Genomic DNA, 21,768 nt, shown 5'->3' with positions numbered 1-21,768 from the left:
AAAGTAGATTTTATTTCAGGGTTATTGAGTTGCATTACACTGGGCATGCACTCTTTGAGTCATCCCCTGTATGAGGCTGTCTTCATATGGTGTAAGTCTATTCAATTTTATTTAGTGTCAAATCATAACAGAAGTTATCTTATGACACTTTTCATATAAATCAGGGTTAGACCACTCTCTATAATTTACAGAGACCCAACATTCCCTCATGAGCATGCACTTGGTGTGATGGTGGCGAGGAAAAAAATCCTTTTAACAGACAGAAACCTCAAACAGAACCTGGCTCCAGGTGAGCGGCCATCTGCTGTGACACTGCCAACACCATCCTCAAACTGATCTAAGGAGCTTCTGTCAGAAGACACAGCCAACCACAGTGTATAGAGTAGTAGGTCAAGTTTTCATTTGGCAAACTATAAGAGTCAAATTCTTGGTAAACATCAACGCAATTAGACCTATGAAATTAATTGTGCAATCTGAAATTAATTTTACTATGCAATAATTATCACATCCTTTCAGACATCACATATTACAGTGAATAGCACAAAAAACACAATACCAAGTCAGTTATGTCAATATTAACTTTAATCTTTTGGACAACACATTTCATAAATAACAATTCATTATTGCTTTCTCTATTCTGTATTTAAATTATAATATAGGCTTGGTCATTGTGGGTTACATCGTGCTTGCAGGGCAGTGCAGGAGACAGCATTTCCATAATTCTTCAACTGTTAAATTAAATGTGACATCAACATAATACCTAGCATTTTTAAGAAACTGTGCTCTATTCATTGTCTGAAGACAACTGAACAGTTTAGAAACAAACAGCATATCAGTAAAGTGTGTCCATAATGGAAATCTATTGTTTTACACAGACACCTCTGTATTTTTATACAGAAAAATATGCCACAAATTCATTACATCATGATAACAAATGGGCACAATTCTATCAAAGGTCTAATGAAGCAAAATATTTACAATGAGAGAGGGGGAAAAAGTTTTCTGACAAAGGCTGTTTGAATTGACACAATTAGGACACCAGTTTGGTTTCAGTGTTTTACCAACGGAGGATTTCAAGAGCACAACTCTGCAGTATGTGACTTCAAACTGAAGCAAACTATGAGAAACAGGCAAGATGTTACACAGATTAAAAGAGCATAATAATGTAACATTTTGTAACATATCATAGAGTGGGGACATTATCTTTCTGTAGTATATTTATTAAGATATCCAATGAATGAAGTCAAGAAAAAATGTGGATAATAAGGCCTGAGTCCTGAAGTTTCAGATCACAACACACTAAGACATAAAACAAACAAACAGAATTTGGCCATGCATGTGCTTAGTTTAAAGTTCAAGTGCAAGCAATACAGCAGTTGAAGGAGAGTTATAGTTGTCCTAGGGTCAGATACAGTTAATGGTGGGAGCTGTGAAAATATCTACTATGTGGGATAATGAATGACTCTCTATTTCTCCTTGAGGAAATGGATTTCACAGTGTCAACAAGCATAGGAAAAATCAGACTATTTCCCGAAGCAAATACAGTATGTAAGACATTTACATCAGGGAACAAGGCAATATGTTTGGAGCTCGAGTTGCCAGTGTAGTGACTTCATCCAGTCCACTGTCCTCTTTTATGAGGAAGTCGCATATCTCAATTGTCTGGATGTACTTCCTTTTCCCACAAATGGAAAGATGAATATTTGAACACATCTGCATTCCTGTGTTAGGTTACAGAGAAGGGGCTTATCTGTCAGGGTCAGAGGTCAACTCCTTTGACCAGTGCAGTTTCCAGGGTAATGGCAAACTCATTGAGTGTGTGCAGGATGCGGGAGAGGGAGTGCACGGCAGCTCGGTCCCGCAGCAGAGCACCTTCTTCGTACGTCCGTGCTGTCAGGTGACACTCTGCCAGCAGGGGGAGCCAATGAGAGAGAAGCCGGTCCCTGCAAAGAAGAACGGGTCAGTGATCAATAATTGTTCCATAAATGCCTGATGAAGTTCAGGATCGAATTGAAAGGTGAGTTACATGGCTACAAGACAGAACTACTTTCTCTTGAAACAGTTTTAAAACTACAATAAACTAAGATGCTTCCAATGTTCATTGACCTTAATGTTCAGGTCATACTGTATGTCAATCCAAAGCACAGACACAAAAAGTCTTATCTTTGAAGTTACAAGCATTGGACATAATACACCCCAAGTATCTTCCTAATCCGTTCTTACACTTTTAAAGCTGTTTGCTTTAATTGACAGAAAATATGGAGATAAATAGAAAAGGATAAAGAGACAACATGACATAATGAAACTGTCTACATATGTGTTTTGCCATTTAAGCCAAATTTACCACTTAGATTTGACCAACCAATCTACATTGATTCTGACTGTTGATGCAAAGACAAGCGAAAAAAAGGAGCTGATGTCACAGTTATTTAATTGAAATTCTCTTTTTCCTGAAGCTAAATTAGTTTAGCTTAGTTAAGTGTAGGGATGCACCGAGTCCAGGATTTGGCTTCAGATTCGGCCGAATTTTGGGCTTTTTTGACGGGGTTCGGTTTCTGCTAACTGAGGATGGGAGTAGGATTCGGTATTCGGATTTGGCAGAATCTTAACCAGTGGATTCGGTATTCGGCCGAACCCCAAAAATAAATCACTAGTTAAGTGAAAACAAAATGTTCAATTTTATTTAAATTTTTATTACATTTACACAGAGATATGAATGATTTTCCTGCATCTCGTGTCCAACCATTAGAAGATGTAGGCTGACACTTTCCCTCCCTGAACTGTATGTTATGTAAATGGTTCAGTGTGAGTGTAGTCATGCTGCCTGCTGCTTCCTCTGGGCCTCAGGAAGGAAACTATATCACATTTGCTCAACACTATATACTGACCAGGATGCTTTAAAATCACAGATTCCAGTGGGGAGAATATTTTCAAACTGTCTCCCTATTTCTAGTTTAAATATGGATCATAAATATATGTTTTTAGACATATTACATTGAATTAATTACATTAAGTATTAGTCTAAATATATACCGATTGTTGTTTATTACAAACTAAAATATGACCACTTACCTGATTCCCAAGCAGACCAACAGCTGGAACTTTCCCTCTTTTCCAATGTTTCGTGGCGAGGCATTGATGGCATTGACGTAGTGGCACAGTAAATCGCAAGGTGGACCCTTTGTCAATGTTGATCCATGCAGGTCACCCATCTGATCAGCTGTCTCCATGGAAACCACTGACTTCTCTATGGGGAAGAGTTGGTCACTGTCAGTTCATAACTTACTAATATACAGACAATAAGAGAAAATAAGGTTGTAGAAGACAAACACTGGAGTTGGAGGGTGTAGCACTGGTCGTTAACAAAACGCATCAATCATGCTTTGTTGCATGCTACTTGATGTGAAATTCATATTAATCACCACTAGATGGAGACAAGAAACAGGCATCAGTGAGAATATAAAACATCACTTTTAAATGGACTCACACTCAAAGTACTTACCCACAAAGTCCCAAACAAACACATTCCTCTGGAAAAGACGGTTAGATTTGAACCCGTGCAGGAGGAACTTCTCCAAGGAAAGCACCAGACCCCCTTCACCACATAACAAGACTGTCAAGTTGCCCCTCTGGGATGAGAGAAATGGGAACAGAGTTAATAGAGGCACTGTAAGCAAGAGGCTCATCTCCACATATGCACATTTCTAAAATCGCCCATAGCAGAGAACAATTTGTTTATTTTCTAATCTAAAAGGCTCTTCTTTCATTTACTGAGAGGAAGCAAACAGAACAGTGCAAATTATTGTACATTAAAGCCTGTGCACTAAAGATGTTAGTACAATGAATAGGAGGCCCGTTACAGATAAATGTGATCCATCAAGTCTCTTCAGCGCTTTTAACTTGCTGTTGAGATGAGAGACGCTAGTCTGATTCGCAAAAGAGACAAATGAGGCCCGGGCTGGAGAAGCCTGGGTAACGAACCATGTTGGAGATAAAAAAAATAACACAAGCAGGAGGTTGAGAGTCTAACACATCGCTGCATGAGATGCTTTGCATCAACCATTTTCACCACATTTTAGCTTTCTGTAATAATAATAATGTGTAATGCACACTCACTATTTACAGTCACATACCTCTTGTTCGGGTTTGTGGAAGTGTTTAACAAGGTTATTTGCTGCCTCCCTCATGTCCTCTTGTACTTCAACAGAGAGCATTCCTGATAAAATAAACCAAACAAATAGAAACATAATGAGGATGAATGAAGACAAACATGAGAGGAAGTGGACAGGAGTTAAACAGAAAGGTGAAAACAGGAGCATAATCTGTTATTGTACCAACAAGTAGGTCAGCTATTATACTAAAGAATGTGTTCTTTGTCAGTACGCACTGCTTCGGCTGCCAAGCGACCCCAGCACTGCCCGCACACTCTGAGAAGGAGAGGCCAGCTCTGGAGGCGTCCCTGTCCACCTTCCAGCATCCTCCTCTCCACCAGGTGACACCAGCTGACCAATGAGAACTCTTTCCAAACTGCCGTCGCCCACGCCTTTCCCCAGCCATCGGCCGCATGGAAACCTGAAAGGAAAGAAGACGCAGTGTTTCGTTATATTCAACTTCAAAACATTTATTATTATACAAGGACATGGTGTCAGTAATAGCTATCTGTCCAAATCAGCTCGTGTGCATAGTTTACATTCAAAATACCTTTTGGAACAATTTCCAAGGTGAGACGTGCATCTTTAGAGTGATTTGCTCTATAAGAGGCAGCAGCTGATTTCAGTTCACGACAATATAGTAATAAATAAACTTGTAGACACTTGAAATATGCTGCAGATAGGTAATCCATCACAGTGTACATGGAGTCACTTGTTTATTTTCTGTCTAAATTATGTCCCTATCATGTGATCAAGCAGCTTTCTCGTGGGAGTGTTTGTGGAAGCAAACATCCAATATTTTAAAGTCAGGATCATTCAGATGTCATCGTATCTTTATCAAACGGGGAGCTGTTTTTTTTTTTTGCCACTGTGCTGTGAGGTCACAGCCAGTGTTTAGTGATGAGACCAGGATCAAAGTAAAAACTCACTTGTAGGTGTGTCCAGTGATCTCATTATACACCATCACACAGTCAATCAGACACTTAGCCAGCAAGCCGGAGTTCTCCTGTCCCAGCTGCAGAGTGCTCAGCCTGCCCAGGTTCTTGCACTGAAATGAAAAGCATGGACCACATTAAGTGTATCTCTGCATGTGTCTCTGTCAGACATGATGTTGAACTTACTGCTGTAGAATGTACACAAACCTGGAAAAAGATCTCTTGTGAATTCTTCGGGATCTGTCTAACTCCTGAATCACCCAGTTCTCCTGACACACACACCCAAGGGTCAACTGTTGCCATTGCAATGCTCAGCTTCTTCATTGGTATTATAACAACACGGTATGGAATACCTGGAGAGACACAAGAGCAAAATGTTTTTTGTTTGAGGTCTAAAGGGTCCGTGTGAATCCATGGAATACTGGGTGTAATTAAAATATATAAGGCCAGTGGGTGGAGACACAACCCAAAGGAAATGTTCAGTTGAAAAGCTATAAAACTGCCAGTAAATTCTGGTTGTTATAGTTTACAGGACTTACTGATGGAGGTGAAGACACGCGTGAAGCAGAGGTAGTCCACAGTGTTGAGAGAGAGCAGGTGGAACAGAAACTGCTCCCTTTCTTCTTCACAGAGCAGGAATGCATGAGGTTTATACAGCTGCCTGTCAGGGGACATGACGAAAAGGCAAAACGATCAGTCAAAATCATGAGATTCACTATAAATGACATCCAGAAACATTAGACTTTTGTCTACTTCTCCTTAAAAAGAATGAATAAGTGAATTCTGACCTAAGCAGCTGCTGGTTTGTTAGCAACTCTTTAAGGTGCTGGGATAGCATTTTCTTCTCCAGAGCCAGGTGGATCCAGGCCCGAGCCTGACCCACCTCAGACAGACCCTCACTCATAGTCTGGATAAACCTGAAAGAACAACAGTAAATGTGAAAAACAAGCTCTAATGCTCAGCTTTTTCTTATAACATTGTATCTAATGTCGAGTCTAGGTATTTCATTTGATATCTTCTAGAAAAATCAACACCTGTGACCAAGGACAGAACAACATGCTGGAGATATAACGCATGTGTAGTACCGTGTCTTAGTATTTAAAGAGTTAAGATCGCTTCATCTAAACTTTACCCAAAATATCAGGTATTTGAAAGGGGAAATAAGATTTTTTTTATCTGCTTTTTTCATTAAAGATAAACCTTAAACACAAACATGCTATATACAATTTCTCCCACATTGATGCACCACTCTTTCCAACATCAAAAAGTGTGTTTGCCCTGTTACCTCATATCCTGTATTAACGATCCTCTCAGGAGAAGAGTGCCATCATCAAACGATCCGCTAGACCCTGAACAGACAGCAAGTTAAACGCCAATGATCATCCGACTCTTGGTGCAGTGATTTACACAAGAAAAACAAATCACTCAGGTTGTGCTCTGACCTGGAGACTCAGCTGGTGTCTCCGTCTTCCCCCGGGCCGCCTGGTAGTGAAGCAGATGAGACCAAAGAGCGGACTTCCCCTGTTCAAAATAAAAACACTAGTCAATATTCAGCCTGTTCATACAGTCACCTCTGTGCGTTTGTATACATGATGTGAATTTGTTTTACATGGGGACACACACACGTTTTTATTTAGGTCATCTGAGCTGATTAGGCATGATACGTCATGTGTCTGACCTGTTTCAGCTGCAGACCATGGCCCCAGGTTCTCTCCAGTAGGTCACACAGACCGTGGATGAGTGTGTTTTCCTGCAGGCCTGTGATGTTGGCTTCTCCCTGACCCAGTTCTACACTCTCCTTCCCCATCCTCTCCATCAACATCCGTTTGGTCTAAAGGGCCAGAGAGAAAATTTTTTGGCATTATCCTTGAACAATAATTTAAGGAATCAGTGGCAGCCGTCAGTGCCTCCATCACCACGCAGATAGAGCTCTCACCTTCAGACGACACTCGCTCAGCAGCCATTCAGCAAACTCTCGGTGAGTCTGAGTGACAGCTCGAAGCGACGGATCAAGTAGCTTAGACTGGCGGAGGTTCTTCCTCGCAAATGTGTGCTTCTGTTAAATAGACAAAAGGTAATAAATTAGACACAATTCTCGTAAGGTCTGTGTTTGTGTGTGTGTGTCTGAACACATGAAAGTACCTGTCTCTGTTCATTGTCCACTCCTGAGTGTTCAGTCACCGTTGATCTCTTGAGGTCAGTCCTGCGTGATGCTGTAACACGACCGGACCACCTGTTTAAAATTAAAATAATAACAAAAACATTTACAATTCCAAGTGTGTGCGACAGTGTTTGTGTATTTAAAATACATGCGTGTGTGTGTATTTTGATACACACACAATATGGGTAATAAAGCAGACCCTGACAACTAGTGATATTGTAATGCAGTGGTCTCAAGTATCCTGTCCTGGGTCTGGCAAGAGCAGGACTTTTCAACTATTTATTCATTACTTTTAGCTAACTATTTTAACTGTTTGTCAATTACTTTTAGCTTGGTTAACTATTTATTGCGATAATACATTTACAAAAGATCAGCATCACACCAATTCCTAACCTATTTGGATGTTTATTTCCTATTCTATATTTCTATATATTGGTATAATCACAACTATTTGTTTCAAATAAGTTGAGCTTCACCTTGTACGCCCTGGGCCTGGGCTACAAGTACAAGAAAGACAATGTTGTGCACATCCATGTAGTTGTTTGTGCAGGACAAAACAATTACTATTCAAAGAAAGTGATTGAAGTCTGCACAATAGCTCGAATGCTCTGGAAAAATACTTTAATTGTGCAAATAAGGCACACACAAGGAGTTTGCACACTTTCCTGGGTTAAAAGTATCCGTGGTTGGGAATCACTGTTCTAATGTATTCTCTCTGAATAACAGCAGTAAACAAAGGCTCACTTGTTGGTGTTTTGTCCCTGTGCAAGCACATCCGCCTGCAGCTTAGGGAAGTAGCCCGGCTGGTGACGACCCTGGCCGATCTTCATGTCCAGCAGGTGGGGGTGTATGGCTGTGTGGTCAGCCTTCATCAGTCTGCGCTCAATGACCTGAGCTGCAGTGACAAACACAGAAATGGTTAGGATCCAACAGGGGGGATCTACTGTAGATGAGTCTAATAAATGTGTTTTCATAGGCCACAAAGTCCTGTCTTCCGCCTATACCGCTATAATGCTCATCCCCTACCGTATCCTTTAGTTCACCCGTCTAATTCCTGATTCATCTTTTCCCCCTCAAATAATATCTCATCCCTTTTGCGTTTCAATTATTCATCAGATAATTAGATTTTAATTCCCATTTAAGAAATCTAATAAATAAATAATATTATATATTATAATTGAATAGTTCAATGTTCTGGTTCAGTCCCCTTTAAGCAAAATCGTCTTATTACAAAAGAGAGGAGAAAACCGGTGGCTGCAGAAAGGATAGCAGCATAATCCACATACAGTATAAACCCAAACAGGACAGATGGCGACAGATTTGCAGATTCCCTCAACAATCTGGCATCAACTTCAATCACCATTCTACTCAATCTACCAATTGGGGGTTCAACCTACTTTCTCACTATATACTATCTACATGCTGAGAAGACACTGCAGAAACATCCAGATGTTACTCTTATCATTTAGAAGCAAATCATTTGAAATGTCTTATTACTTTTAGCTATTTATTGCTACCATTTATTTATTACTTTAAGCTACCTGTTTAAACTTCTGTGCTCAATTGCTAAGTAGTTTGCACACACTCTTACATAACTGCAACATGTAGTGTTCAGGTGTTACAGCTGATAATTTAGTTGAGCTGCACCAACTAAATCTTTCCATGTACCCGCTTGCAACAAGAGAAATATCCCTTGGGGTACAAGTACACCTGGTTGGGAATCACTGACTTAAGTTACTATAAAGTACTATAGTCCTATATACTATACCTAGAATACTTTAAATGGTGAGAAAAACAACTTACAGCAACACTGAGCCATGATATACTATGAGTAACATTTGAGCCGGATTTCGGTTTTTATGGCATATTTTGTTCATGAGCACCTTCACAGTACCTGACTCAAAGACCGTGGTGCATTTCCTGTAGCGACAGTTACGGGAGTCCTCTGTGTCTGTGTCATACAGTCGTTCTCTCTCCAAACGGCTGTCAAAAAGCTGCTGCAGTGGCTCTCTATCCGCCCAGCGCGATATCACCTTCCCATCCACGAAGGAAGAAAACATGGATGTCTCCAGGAAGTGGGACAAGAAGTGCAAGTGGCTCGCAGGCTGAACTGAGAGGAAGGAACCCTGAAACATTGAAAAGCCCAACTTTCAAACACAATTATTTATATTATTATTTCAAAAACACAGAGAGGCAATCTTAACATATGTGGAAATAATAAATGCAGTTTTATTAGATCTATCAATCGATTTGTACATTGACATCTACTGAAGTACCTTGTCAAAGCTGAACGTCCCCTCTCGGTTGCTCAACCAGGAGTCCAAATCAAGAGCGCTGTGGATGACAAACTCCTCATACCTGCCAAACATGGCAGCAAAACGTCCAGCAAACACTTCCCTCAGCTGAACGTTCAGCTTCGCAGCCTTCAGCTCTTCCTCCTCTTCCTCAAACACGTGTCCCAGCGTCTTCCCTCCATCTGACATCTTTTCTTCTCCGCACCTCCGCGCCAGCGCCTGCAGCCTCTCCAGCACCGCCAGCTCCTCGCCTCCGAGGTTGCCGTTCCTTCTGTCCTCCATTAGATCCTCCAGCACCAGGCTGCTCATTCGAGGGGAGGCGGTGGCGGGCTTGGTGATCACACCGCCCTGTGGAGGGAGCCCGAAACGCAGCAGTACCTCACTCAGCTCCTGGATTAGCTCGGTCTGTTCTGGAAACACGGGGAGGTCCTCTGGGGCCTCGACACAGCGGTTGTCAATGTCCACAAAGCACAGGTTGGCCTGTGTAGGAGAAACAGACAAGAGAAAACAGAAAATCATAACAGGTTTAACCAATTACAATGTAGTGGCTGAGCTTTAACATCCAATTAAGATCAGCGATGAAGATTTACTTTCCATTAATAGATTATTGGCATTTCACCATGATAAGGCCTCAGAGGATATTAGCGTGTGAAGGATTATGTAATTATTACTGTTATCACTGCAACAGGGGAAATTGTGGAAACCTTTAATATCAGGCTTCCACACTGGCAAACAAATCAGAAACCAGAACTGTGCCCATGAAGCTGCTGTGCGATGAAGCACAGAACTTAGTGAGAAAGATAGTCACTGATTTAGAAATACTGCTTCTGTAAGCAGCAGTGGAGCACAGCACAGTCAGCAGCAACCCAACCTTCAACAGTGACCTTAGGCAGTTGATGTACTGTAGAGTGGACAGTTGAAGACATCCTCCTACTCTGACAGCTTCATCCTCCTAGATAATGTCTTCACTTCTGAGCTAATTGTTTTCTCATTATCTCATTTGAATAGGAAATATTTTGAAGGACTTTTGAAGGTTTTTCATGCATACTGTATCAATCTTAAGGATATTAGTGTAGGTTTTTTTTGGACCATGTGAGCCAAACTGTGCCCTTGTCAAATTGAGACAAGAAGAAAAAACAATCCCAACAAATCCTGAAGGTATGATTAAAATATTTCACACTTCCTTGCAAATCACCACCCGCCATACACCAAATTGCACAACTCAAGAAATAAGTGGCGATCCCTAATTCTCATTAATTATTTAGCAATCCCATTATTCTGGATCTCTCATGCTCTGCGGTTTTGCTTTCACCCCCCACCGCTCCCCAGGCTGTCTTTCAACTGCCTCCTTTTCTGGGGCAGAGCGACTTCAAAGAGGCTTCAGTAAGATATTCATGCAGCATAATGCGATTTCAAATGCAGGATTGGATTTGTGAAAGGGTGGGGGGGTGCTCTGAGGAAATGTATTCTCCAAATTCGACAGGCCGGAGGTGGAGGGCAAATTGTAATGCATGCATCACAGAGAGGATCAGCAAATGGCTGTAAAAATGTTTCAGTTCAACAAAACATTTTTAGATCCTTGTGTGTGAATGTTTAGCGAAATGTTGACTGCCGTGTTCACACAGGAAACTACAGATGCATTCACACATGAGATCCGTGTTTAGTTGTGTACCTCGTGTGGCAGGTGGAGGGAGGATCGCTGAGCTCCCTCTCTGCGTTGGATACCCAACAAGAATGGCACAGGAGCATCGAGGAGGTGATGTAGCGGTGCAGAAACAATGGGCAGGTAGATGTGTTGCCACTGGAATGGGAATAGCAAGGTGGTGACGCCCTCTGCCACTGTCATCAAACGCTGGTAGTCTAAGAAGATGAGAAAGACGAGAGAGAGAGAGAGAGAGAGAGAGAGAGAGAGAGAGATACATTAGCATGGAGGAATTACCTATAAGTCCCAAGGGAAGGACTTATTTTCTAGTACATTACCTTAAACAGTATTTTAATTAAGCTGATCACGTGAGTTGCTTATATTATTATTAGATTGTATTTAATTCATATTCCTGTTTAAATGCAACAGAGCATTGTAATAAGTTACAATGTCAGTTTCTCTGCGGTATTTAACCTCAAACCCATCTGCCATGTTGTTACTGTAGTACTGGAGTAACTGTAATTTTTTGTTGTTTTTTTATTGCATTAGGTTTTATATGTTTCGTTTAATTTTGTGCCTTGTCCTGTACTTGTTTATCTTGATTATGTCTTCATTTTAATGTTGTATTTATGTTAGTAATAGTATCTTATGTAAAACAGCTGCTATGCTATGGGTGTTGCTAAATTCTGCTAAAACACTGATGGAGTTACAATTGGCACATTGGCAATACATGGGAATTTCTTATTCTAATTCTTATTCTAAGTGAATAAAGGAATAGTGTGCTTACCTTGAGAGCAAAGCAGGACTTGTGTCTCCAGAAGTACACAGGTAATTAGTTGCACCATATTGTCCACACCCAGCAGGGAGAACGCCTCTCCAAGAGGGTACTCCCCCAGCGGAAGCTCACCCGGCCCGGGCCGCTGGCACACAATGGGTCCCTGCACCCCGTGGAACCTCAGTGACCTGCCAGGAGGAGGCAGAGGCACCTCGTACAGGATGTTGTGGATGTAGCTCTCTATCGGGAGGGGTGGAGCTGTGTGTGAGGTCACAGCCTGGTGAAGCTGAGACAGAAACTGTCGAGCAGCTTGAAGAAAGGGGAGTGGCGTAAGGAGGCAGATGGCTTTGGACACGTACAGAGTGTCCCGTGCTGGATCGAAGGAGCCTGCGCAGCCGAAGCAGGCAGACACCCCGGCCAGAGACTCAGCATCTGACTCATCCAAGCTGCTCACAAGGGAATCCATGCTGGAGGTGGAGGGCGAGGACGCAGAAGAAGACGAGGAAGAGGGAGAGGAGACAGATGAAGCTGAATGGTGCTCCACATGGTGCATCTGGTAGAGAGTCTGCATGGCAGTGATGATCTGAGCACCGGTCACCTCCTCATAGAAGGTGTGGACGAAGCCGTAGGAACGTGTACCGTCATCAAAAGACATCGTGAATGAGTGAAACTGAGGATCGAGCCTGTCTGCCTGTGTGCGGAAGGAAAGACCCCTCGGCATGCAGAGCTAAGGAGAAAGTGTGAAGAATAAAGACGAGGAAAGGAAGGAGAAAACATAAAAGGAGGATTTTAAAAAATGCCAATTTAAATCCCTTAAAAATAACCTCAATAACCGATACTATTGGTGGATTTTCTAAACCACACTCACAAATGTTATAAAATTACACAAAACTAAAGCCCATCTGGGACGATGTAAACGCATCCAAAAAAGTCATTATATAATATGTCTTTCCAAACAGTGCTACAATTTACCTCAGGAACATTCAGGAGAATGTACAAGGAAGAGACAGATACCTGAAAAAATGAAGCTTGTACATTGGCTTCAAATTGTTCTGTAAAATCTATTTAATGCAAAAGCTGTGTTCTTAGAGATATAAATGTTAAATATGGAGTAACTGGTATAAGACTGCTTATACTGTATATGTCTAACGGTGTTTTATTGTATTTTGTCCAACTGTCACATGTAGTTGTTTCTGGGTCTGAAAATCCAATAAAATGACATTAAAAATGTTTTAATAAGACCATACATTTTAATGATCTATATATAGATAACTATAGGAATAGGAGGAACGATAGGAAAAAACGAGGTAGAGATGATGTGACCCTGCCCGGAGGAAGCCCGGGGCCCCCGTCTGGAGCCAGGCCCAGATGGAGGGCCCGTCAGCGAGCGCCTGGTGGCCGGGTTTGCCACGGAGCCCGGCCGGGCACAGCCCGAAAAAGCTACGTGGCACCTCTCTCTCCAACCCATGGGCCCACCACCTGTGGGAGGAACCGCTGGGGTCGGGTGCGCTGCCACATGGGTGGCAGTGAAGGTCAAGGGCCTCGACGGACCAGACCCGGGCAGCAGACGCTGGCTCTGGGGACGTGGAACGTCACCTCTCTGTGGGGGAAGGAACCGGAACTTGTGCGGGAGGTGGAGCGCTACCAGTTGGATCTGGTGGGGCTTACCTCTACGCACAGTCCCGGTTCTGGAACCATACTCCTGGATAGGGGTTGGACTCTTTTCTTCTCCGGAGTTGCCCAGGGTGTGAGGCGCCGGGCGGGTGTGGGGATACTCACAAGCCCCCGGCTGAGCGCCGCTACGTTGGAGTTTACCCCGGTGGACGAGAGGGTCGCCTCCCTACGCCTGCGGGTTGTGGGGGGGGAAAACTCTGACTGTTGTTTGTGCGTATGCACCAAACAAGAGCTCGGAGTATTCGGCCTTCTTGGAGACCTTGAATGGAGTCCTGTATGGGGCTCCAGTAGGGGACTCCATAGTTCTGCTGGGGGACTTCAACGCGCACGTGGGCAATGATGGAGACACATGGAGAGGCGTGATTGGGAGGAACGGCCTCCCTGATCTAAACCAGAGTGGTTGTTTGTTGTTGGACTTCTGTGCTAGTCATGGATTGTCTATAACGAACACCATGTTCGAACATAGGGATGCCCATAAGTGTACTTGGTACCAGAGCACCCTAGGCCAAAGGTCAATGATCGATTTTATAATCGTTTCATCTGATCTGAGGCCGTATGTTTTGGACACTCGGGTGAAGAGAGGGGCAGAGCTGTCAACTGATCACCATCTGGTGGTGAGTTGGGTCAGAGGGTGGGGGAAGACTCTGGACAGACCTGGTAAACCCAAACGGGTAGTGCGGGTGAACTGGGAACGTCTGGAGGAGGCCCCTGTCCGACAGACTTTCAACTCACACCTCCGGCGGAGCTTTTCGTGCATCCCTGTGGAGGCTGGGGGCATTGAACCCGAGTGGACAATGTTCAAAGTTTCCATTGCTGAAGCTGCGGCGGGGAGCTGTGGTCTTAGGGTCTTAGGTGCCTCAAGGGGCGGCAACCCACGAACACCGTGGTGGACACCGGTGGTCAGGGAAGCCGTCCGACTGAAGAAGGAGTCTTTCTGGGATATGTTATCCCAGGGGACTCCGGAGGCAGTTGCAAGGTACCGAAGGGCCCGAAGGGCTGCAGCCTCTGCTGTGAAAGAGGCAAAGCAGCGGGTGTGGGAGAAGTTCGGAGAAGACATGGAGAAGGACTTTCGGTCGGCACCAAGGTGCTTCTGGAAAACCGTTCGCCACCTCAGGAGGGGGAAGCGGGGAACCATCCAAGCTGTGTACAGTAAGGATGGGACGCTGCTGACCTCAACTGAGGAGGTAATAGGGCGGTGGAAGGAGCACTTTGAGGAACTCCTAAATCCGACTAATACGCCCTCTATGGTAGAGGCAGAGCTGGAGGATGATGGGGGATTGTCGTCAATTTCCCTGGTGGAAGTTGCTGAGGTAGTTAAACAACTCCACAGTGGCAAAGCCCCAGGGATTGATGAGATCCGTCCAGAAATGCTTAAAGCTCGTGGTGTGGAGGGGTTGTCTTGGTTGACACGCCTCTTCAACATTGCGTGGAAGTCAGGGACGGTGCCTAAGGAGTGGCAGACCGGGGTGGTGGTTCCCCTTTTCAAAAAGGGGGACCAGAGGGTGTGTGCCAATTACAGGGGTATCACACTTCTCAGCCTCCCCGGTAAAGTCTACTCCAAGGTGCTGGAAAGGAGGGTTCGGTCGATAGTCGAACCTCAGGTTGAAGAGGAACAATGCGGATTCCGTCCTGGTCGTGGAACAACGGACCAGATCTTTACTCTCGCAAGGATCCTGGAGGGAGCCTGGGAGTATGCCCAACCGGTCTACATGTGCTTTGTGGATCTGGAGAAGGCCAATGACCGGGTCCCCCGGGAGACACTGTGGGAGGTGCTGCGGGAGTATGGGGTGAGGGGGTCCCTTCTCAGGGCCATCCAATCTCTGTACGACCAAAGCGAGAGCTGTGTCCGGGTTCTCGGCAGTAAGTCGGACTCGTTTCAGGTGAGAGTTGGCCTCCGCCAGGGCTGCGCTTTGTCACCAATCCTGTTTGTAGTATTTATGGACAGGATATCGAGGCGTAGTCGGGGTGGAGAGGGGTTGCAGTTTGGTGAGCTGGGGATCTCATCGCTGCTTTTTGCAGATGATGTGGTCCTGATGGCATCGTCGGCCTGTGACCTTCAGCACTCACTGGATCGGTTCGCAGCCGAGTGTGAAGCGGCTGGGATGAGGATCAGCACCTCTAAATCTGAGGCCATGGTTCTCAGCAGGAAACCGATGGAGTGCCTTCTCCAGGTAGGGAATGAGTCTTTACCCCAAGTGAAGGAGTTCAAGTACCTTGGAGTCTTGTTCGCGAGTGAGGGAACAATGGAGCGGGAGATTGGTCGGAGAATCGGCGCAGCGGGTGCGGTATTACACTCAATTTATCGCACCGTTGTGACGAAAAGAGAGCTGAGCCAGAAGGCAAAGCTCTCAATCTACCGGTCAGTTTTCGTTCCTACCCTCACCTATGGTCATGAAGGCTGGGTCATGACCGAAAGAACGAGATCCAGGGTACAAGCGGCCGAAATGGGTTTCCTCAGGAGGGTGGCTGGCGTCTCCCTTAGAGATAGGGTGAGAAGCTCAGTCATCCGTGAGGAGCTCGGAGTAGAGCCGCTGCTCCTTCGCGTCGAAAGGAGCCAGTTGAGGTGGTTCGGGCATCTGGTAAGGATGCCCCCTGGGCGCCTCCCTAGGGAGGTTTTCCAGGCACGTCCAGCTGGGAGGAGGCCTCGGGGAAGACCCAGGACTAGGTGGAGGGATTATATCTCCAACCTGGCCTGGGAACGCCTCGGGATCCCCCAGTCGGAGCTGGTTAATGTGGCTCGGGAAAGGGAAGTTTGGGGTCCCCTGCTGGAGCTGCTACCCCCGCGACCCATTACCGGATAAGCGGAAGAAGATGGATGGATGGATGGATATATATAGATAACACAAAATACAGTGGTGTCTACTGGCAGACTTCTTTTGAGGCTCATGCTGTTATCATCCTGACCTGCTTTTCCACAGAGAACAATAAACATTTCAGTGTAAAAAGAGTATTCTATGAGGCAGAGAACAAGCAAAGAAAAATGGCTCTTACTGCATTTATTTCCAGTTGTTTTGTTATCATGTTCCTCTTTTGCCATTTGTAACAAAATTCACATACACTGGTTGGAAGAACCACAACACATTTGCCCTACAAATAAGGCACATATTGTCCTTCCATTTCCATTGTTGTGAGAGCAAATTAACAAAACTAAAGAAGAGTGTTTATGTGCAATCCAAGATCTCACCATGTTGACGGCATCTTTATTGAAGGGGTTCCTGTCTGTGCTTTCGGGGTAGTGCACCAGAACCTTTGACTTGAACGACCGTCGAATGGGGCTCTGCTCAAAGCCTTCGCCTGAAAGAAAGACAGACGCACAGAAAGAGAGAGTTAGTATTAGTGATCTTTAACCGTCGTCGCTGCTGAGACATTACGTGATGAAAAGGACAGAACGGAGGACATCACAAAATGACAGCAGCTTTGATTTTTGAAAAAGCTCAGACAGGATGACTTCGACCGACATGGGCTGAAAAAAAGTTAATCTGTTGTTGACAGCAAGGCCCATTTTGCAGCAAAGAGGGAAAACCCTTCCAAGGGTTATGTAACTCAACTCATTACCATAGAGACAGACTGGAAAAGCAGTACAACACCCCTCATGAATACAGGCTGCTGCCATCTGGTTGCAGGTACATTGTACCAAGGTGTAAGACTAAGAGATTTAAGAGCTCATTTGTCCCTGTTACCATTGGTTTTATTAATAGCTTGATTCGTCCCATATGAATATGAATATTAGTATTAGTACATGTACATCTGTATGTTATATTGTGTATCCTGTGTATGAACTGCTGTCTTTATTCTCAGCAGGCTGTAAAACGAATTGCCTACCAAAAGGGATAATAAAGTTTACCTAACCTTAACCTTAATCCCTGACACTCTGCAGAAGGAAACTGTTTACGCTTTTTGGGAGTGCACAGGATGAAAATATGCTGCTTTTTCATACATCAAGAGCGCTCAGGCTCAGGATAAAGGAAGAGAGAGATATCTACAGTATATTACAGATAAATGTACATGAATGGTTTGGATTTGCACTGCATGCAAGCAAACTCTATTATACAGTTCCACATTTACAATGCACAGATTTGATGCAATGCCCTCTCTGGCTCAGGTTTCTCCTCTTTTCAGTCTCTGCATCTCGTGTCAGCTTCTAGCTCAGGTTACATACAGAGCGCTGTGAGCATGAGTGGAGGAAGAGGAGCTGCTGAAGATACTGTAGAAATAAACTGTCTGTGTATGATTCAGTGCGACTGACAGTAGTGAATGAAGACTTTCATTATTCATCCACTTTCTGAGAGGGATGCCCTTGAACAAAACTCTTCACTGTATTCGCCATTTCACTAATCCATCATGAATTCTTGAGTTCACACTCTGCGACACTAACAAGTCTTCTCTGCCAGCTTTGATGCGCTCATTCAGCATTTAGGAACATCCGGCTCACCTGCCTACAAGATGACGCACAGCACCCCGACAGAGGAAACTGTGCTGCAGGCAGAGTGAGAAAAGAGCACCACTTCAAGTTAAACTGAGTCAGACTGGTAGGTGGGAGAGAGAAGCTAATGGATCACAGAGACAAGAGGGGGAGTCAATGTTCTTTGAGTCAAAGACACAAATTGGTTTCGGCGCTGAGAGGCAGAATCAAGCCTCACAGAAGGACATCTAGTTGCCATGGTAGCACTTTCCGCTGTGGCCTCAAAGATAGCCATCAAGACAAAGCTCGTCAGCGGTTTACGTCACCCCGAGTTTCATCAGCTGACCCAAATAAAACCCACACACTCCTCCTGACACGAGTTCCCACCAAAGAGTTTGCACAGATCACATTCACACGCAGTCGCTCTCTTTCTCCGTGTTAACAGAACGGAGTTAAGAGGGAGGTTTGTTTTAGTGTTTGAATGAAAGCTTAAATGTCTGTTTCAGTTAGGCTGTAATCAGCATGTTTACTGCTCTTAAGTTGCCACATTAACATACACACACGGTAGAAATTTATAAGCTAATGTGTTGCAGAATACTTTAGCCTATATCATTAAAAGGCCTGTGATTAATGATCATTTTCATAATCATTTAATCTGACTATTATTTTCTTGATTAATCGTTTGGTTCATAAAATGCTAAAAATATTGACAACTGTCCATCACAAGGGGAAGTTTGAGTATCAACGACTTCATTTCCTGTATTCGGATACACTTTTATGCACCAATTTACGGCGGAAATACCTTTATTTAGCCTATGTAAAGAATAAAAACACAGATGACAATTCAAAATATATCAAAAATATGATGGAAAGTATGTTGTTGCGTGTCATTGGGCATTTTTAAGTGGGTATATGGAAATCCTGGAGTTTTCCTAGTGGGTATACTGCGTATACCTGCGTATCACGTAGACTACACCACTGTGTCTATCGACTAATCAAATTAATTGTTTTAGCTCTAATCCTCCTTACAACTGTCACTATAATATCAATAGTGCCAATGTTTTTGGAGGACAAAAACAACGTTTTTTTTATATTCATTCCACGGTTTAGACATTCATCACAAAAATGTATTTCCCTGAATGTCCCATCACTAAAATAGGCACACTTCATTAGGGATGATTGAAAGACCGTAAAGGTAGACATCTATCATATTCACCAACTGAATTACCCCCACCGTTCCATTCATCACATCATTACATGAGTAGATGAGGGCAGATATAAAAAGTGGAAAGAGATTAAAATAACAGCAAATGTCAGCTGACACTGACTTATCATGAGTTATTCCTTTTTGGCTTAAAATGTTAAAATCACTCCGTCTTTGCATTACAGATTTGCCTGTCCACCGAAGGTTGAATCATGTGACAAAACAAGAAAGACAAATGCTGTCATCTCAGCCTGAGACACAGACATGATGCTGGGCTTGTACGCTTAAAATAAGAGATAAAAGTATAAATGCCTAAAAATAAAATTACTCGACGGGCTGGAATATCTGCGTACAATAAGACAAGTGCAAAACATATACATCTATTTGCAATCAGTTCAACATTATAAAGCAGCTCTGAAATGTTCGGTCAGGGAGTTCTCGCCCTCCAGTGATGTCACAGCCCTGGGTCAGTTGGGTGCTGAAGCCCCAGCCATCCAGCGACAGGCAACGTCATGTTAAATTTGATTAGGCTGCAGAAAACACAGTGGTATCTATTGAGAAGCCAACAATGGCAGATTGTTTCTCAGTAGGCATTCACTAATGACACACATACACAGAAAAAGAGATACTGTACCACCTCACACATCCAAACACATGCACATGATAGGATACTTTTCTTGCTTGACTACAGCTTACAGAATATGGATGTTAAGTCAAAAACAGAGACAGAAATCCCTTGAAAGGAGAGCAGAGCCCTCTGATGCAGTAGGTCTTTTAGATGACCCGCTGTTACATAAGCAGATTGGTGGAGCTCAGATATACTAGCCAGCAGTGCTGTCACTCGCCGCAGGGAGCCAGATATCTAAGTCGCTGATGGTTAGTTAGAGCAGTAATAAGTCTGCAGCAGAGCTCTAGGTTCCAACATGATACAGAGCTCATCCTAAATATACAGTTTTCTTGCTATTATTCAAAAGGCATGTCTGGTTGCAGCCATCATTCCCATAAAAGGAGCTGCTCTCCATGAGCTACATTTCTGCTACAAAGAACACAGGGAGAATACAGGGTGTGACTATTGTTTGCAAACCTGGAAGTGACGTTCAAGGAGTTGATATTCTGCACACCTCTTTTTCCTCACAAAGAGCGAGGCACACACACAGAGCAGGACATATGAGAGGGCTCCTGCCGGGTGAATCGGTCCTCGTCTTAGTGTCAACAACTCAGTGTGGGAGAAAGCAACACCCCCTGATGTCTCTATTTCTAAAGATGGCAAACTATCCACCACAAATAAACCATCACGAGCCCTTGACACAAGGCAGCCTCATTGCAGCTGTCATCGCCATGGCAACCTCTACATCCACCTACATCACAGCATCAATTTCCTTCCACCTTGGGCTTTTGGTGACAAAAGGACAGATGTGTTTTTCTTGGGGAAACAAAAAGCTCATCTTTGTTTGAGAGCATGAAGAGCTGAACAGACAAACCAGCGGTCAGATAGATGATCACTTTTAGATTTAAACAACACACACTCACACAGTCCTGTGGTCCCCATGAACCACTGCCAGGATGATCCATCTGTGCTCCAGCGTTATAGGGGAGGATAGGACGCTGTTGTTTTTCTCTCCCTATTCAACCCTTTCTCTGCGATATTCCTTATCCAGGTGTAGCAGTGGATGACTTGCAGAAAGCAACAGAGCTATATTCTCAATAGACTTATAGTGCAATGATCAGAACACAATAAACAGAACTGTAATGTGTTTTCCCCAAGCAGAGATAAGAAAAAAGGACAAGGCTATAGGGTGATAGATATTGTCATTTTTAAATTCTTACTTCAAATTCATGGAGAGATGATCACTCTCTTGATTTTTGTGTTTTTGTTTGTTTAATAGCCTACTCAAAAAATATACGTTTTTAAACTATGCGTTTAAAAATGTAGGCCTAATAGCAAATTCTGATGGAATGTATTTGAAATAAAAACATGATTGGCCAAGAAATAGGCTATTCTACACAGGCTACTGGCAGATATGATGTTGTCAACAACGCTTTAAATGGAAGAGGAATGTGGCGTCCAATCAAAACATATTTAAATGGATGTCACCCCTACACACACAAATAGGCCTACATGAAATGGAAAATGTTTTAGGCTACATGGAGCTTGTCCTCCGCTGTGTGGATTTGTTTGGTTCGTGTTTATAGACCATCTACCTGCTCCATCGTCCGGCTCCAGGCCCGTCTCCGTGTCCACTCCACACACAACAAAATAGTGGGCGAAACGGCAAGAAGCCGATCCAGTGGCCGCTGCAGTCCCGTTCATCCTCGACGCGTTTATGGTGTGAGAGCTCCGTTAACTTCTACTTAACGTTGTGGATGTTCATAGCTGAAGCGTCTAATCCGAAATGTTTTTGCACCCCCCCTCGTCCGCTGGGTTGTGTCGGACCGCCTGCCTGTACTCTGTGATCCGCGGTGTGACTCTGACGAAGCTCAGAGGATCCAGCGATGGTCATCTCGTGTGTTCAGAGGGGGAGGAGGCTGT

General features: G+C 43.9%; 1 protein-coding gene across 1 annotated transcript; it reads right to left on the bottom strand.

Moving 5' to 3' along the window:
- Positions 1–564: 564 nt before the first annotated feature.
- On the bottom strand, positions 565–21,753 carry LOC116063081 (DENN domain-containing protein 5B-like). The gene is made up of 21 exons (XM_031317951.2): positions 21,441–21,753; positions 16,817–16,926; positions 11,971–12,685; positions 11,214–11,401; positions 9,524–10,021; positions 9,142–9,373; positions 7,992–8,142; positions 7,229–7,319; positions 7,023–7,142; positions 6,765–6,917; positions 6,529–6,607; positions 6,372–6,435; positions 5,875–6,003; positions 5,626–5,747; positions 5,294–5,439; positions 5,081–5,199; positions 4,388–4,572; positions 4,134–4,216; positions 3,503–3,629; positions 3,073–3,247; positions 565–1,943 (listed from the first exon to the last, which is right to left on the bottom strand). The coding sequence occupies exons 1-21, from the start codon at positions 21,547–21,549 to the stop codon at positions 1,760–1,762; spliced, it is 3,780 nt and encodes a 1,259-aa protein (XP_031173811.1). The 5' UTR covers positions 21,550–21,753; the 3' UTR covers positions 565–1,759.
- Positions 21,754–21,768: the final 15 nt, after the last annotated feature.

This window comes from Sander lucioperca, chromosome 7, assembly GCF_008315115.2.
Source record: "Sander lucioperca isolate FBNREF2018 chromosome 7, SLUC_FBN_1.2, whole genome shotgun sequence".
Lineage (NCBI taxonomy): Eukaryota > Metazoa > Chordata > Actinopteri > Perciformes > Percidae > Sander > Sander lucioperca.
The sequence above is the reverse complement of the archived record's forward strand: the minus strand, read 5'-3'. Positions and strand labels throughout refer to the sequence as shown.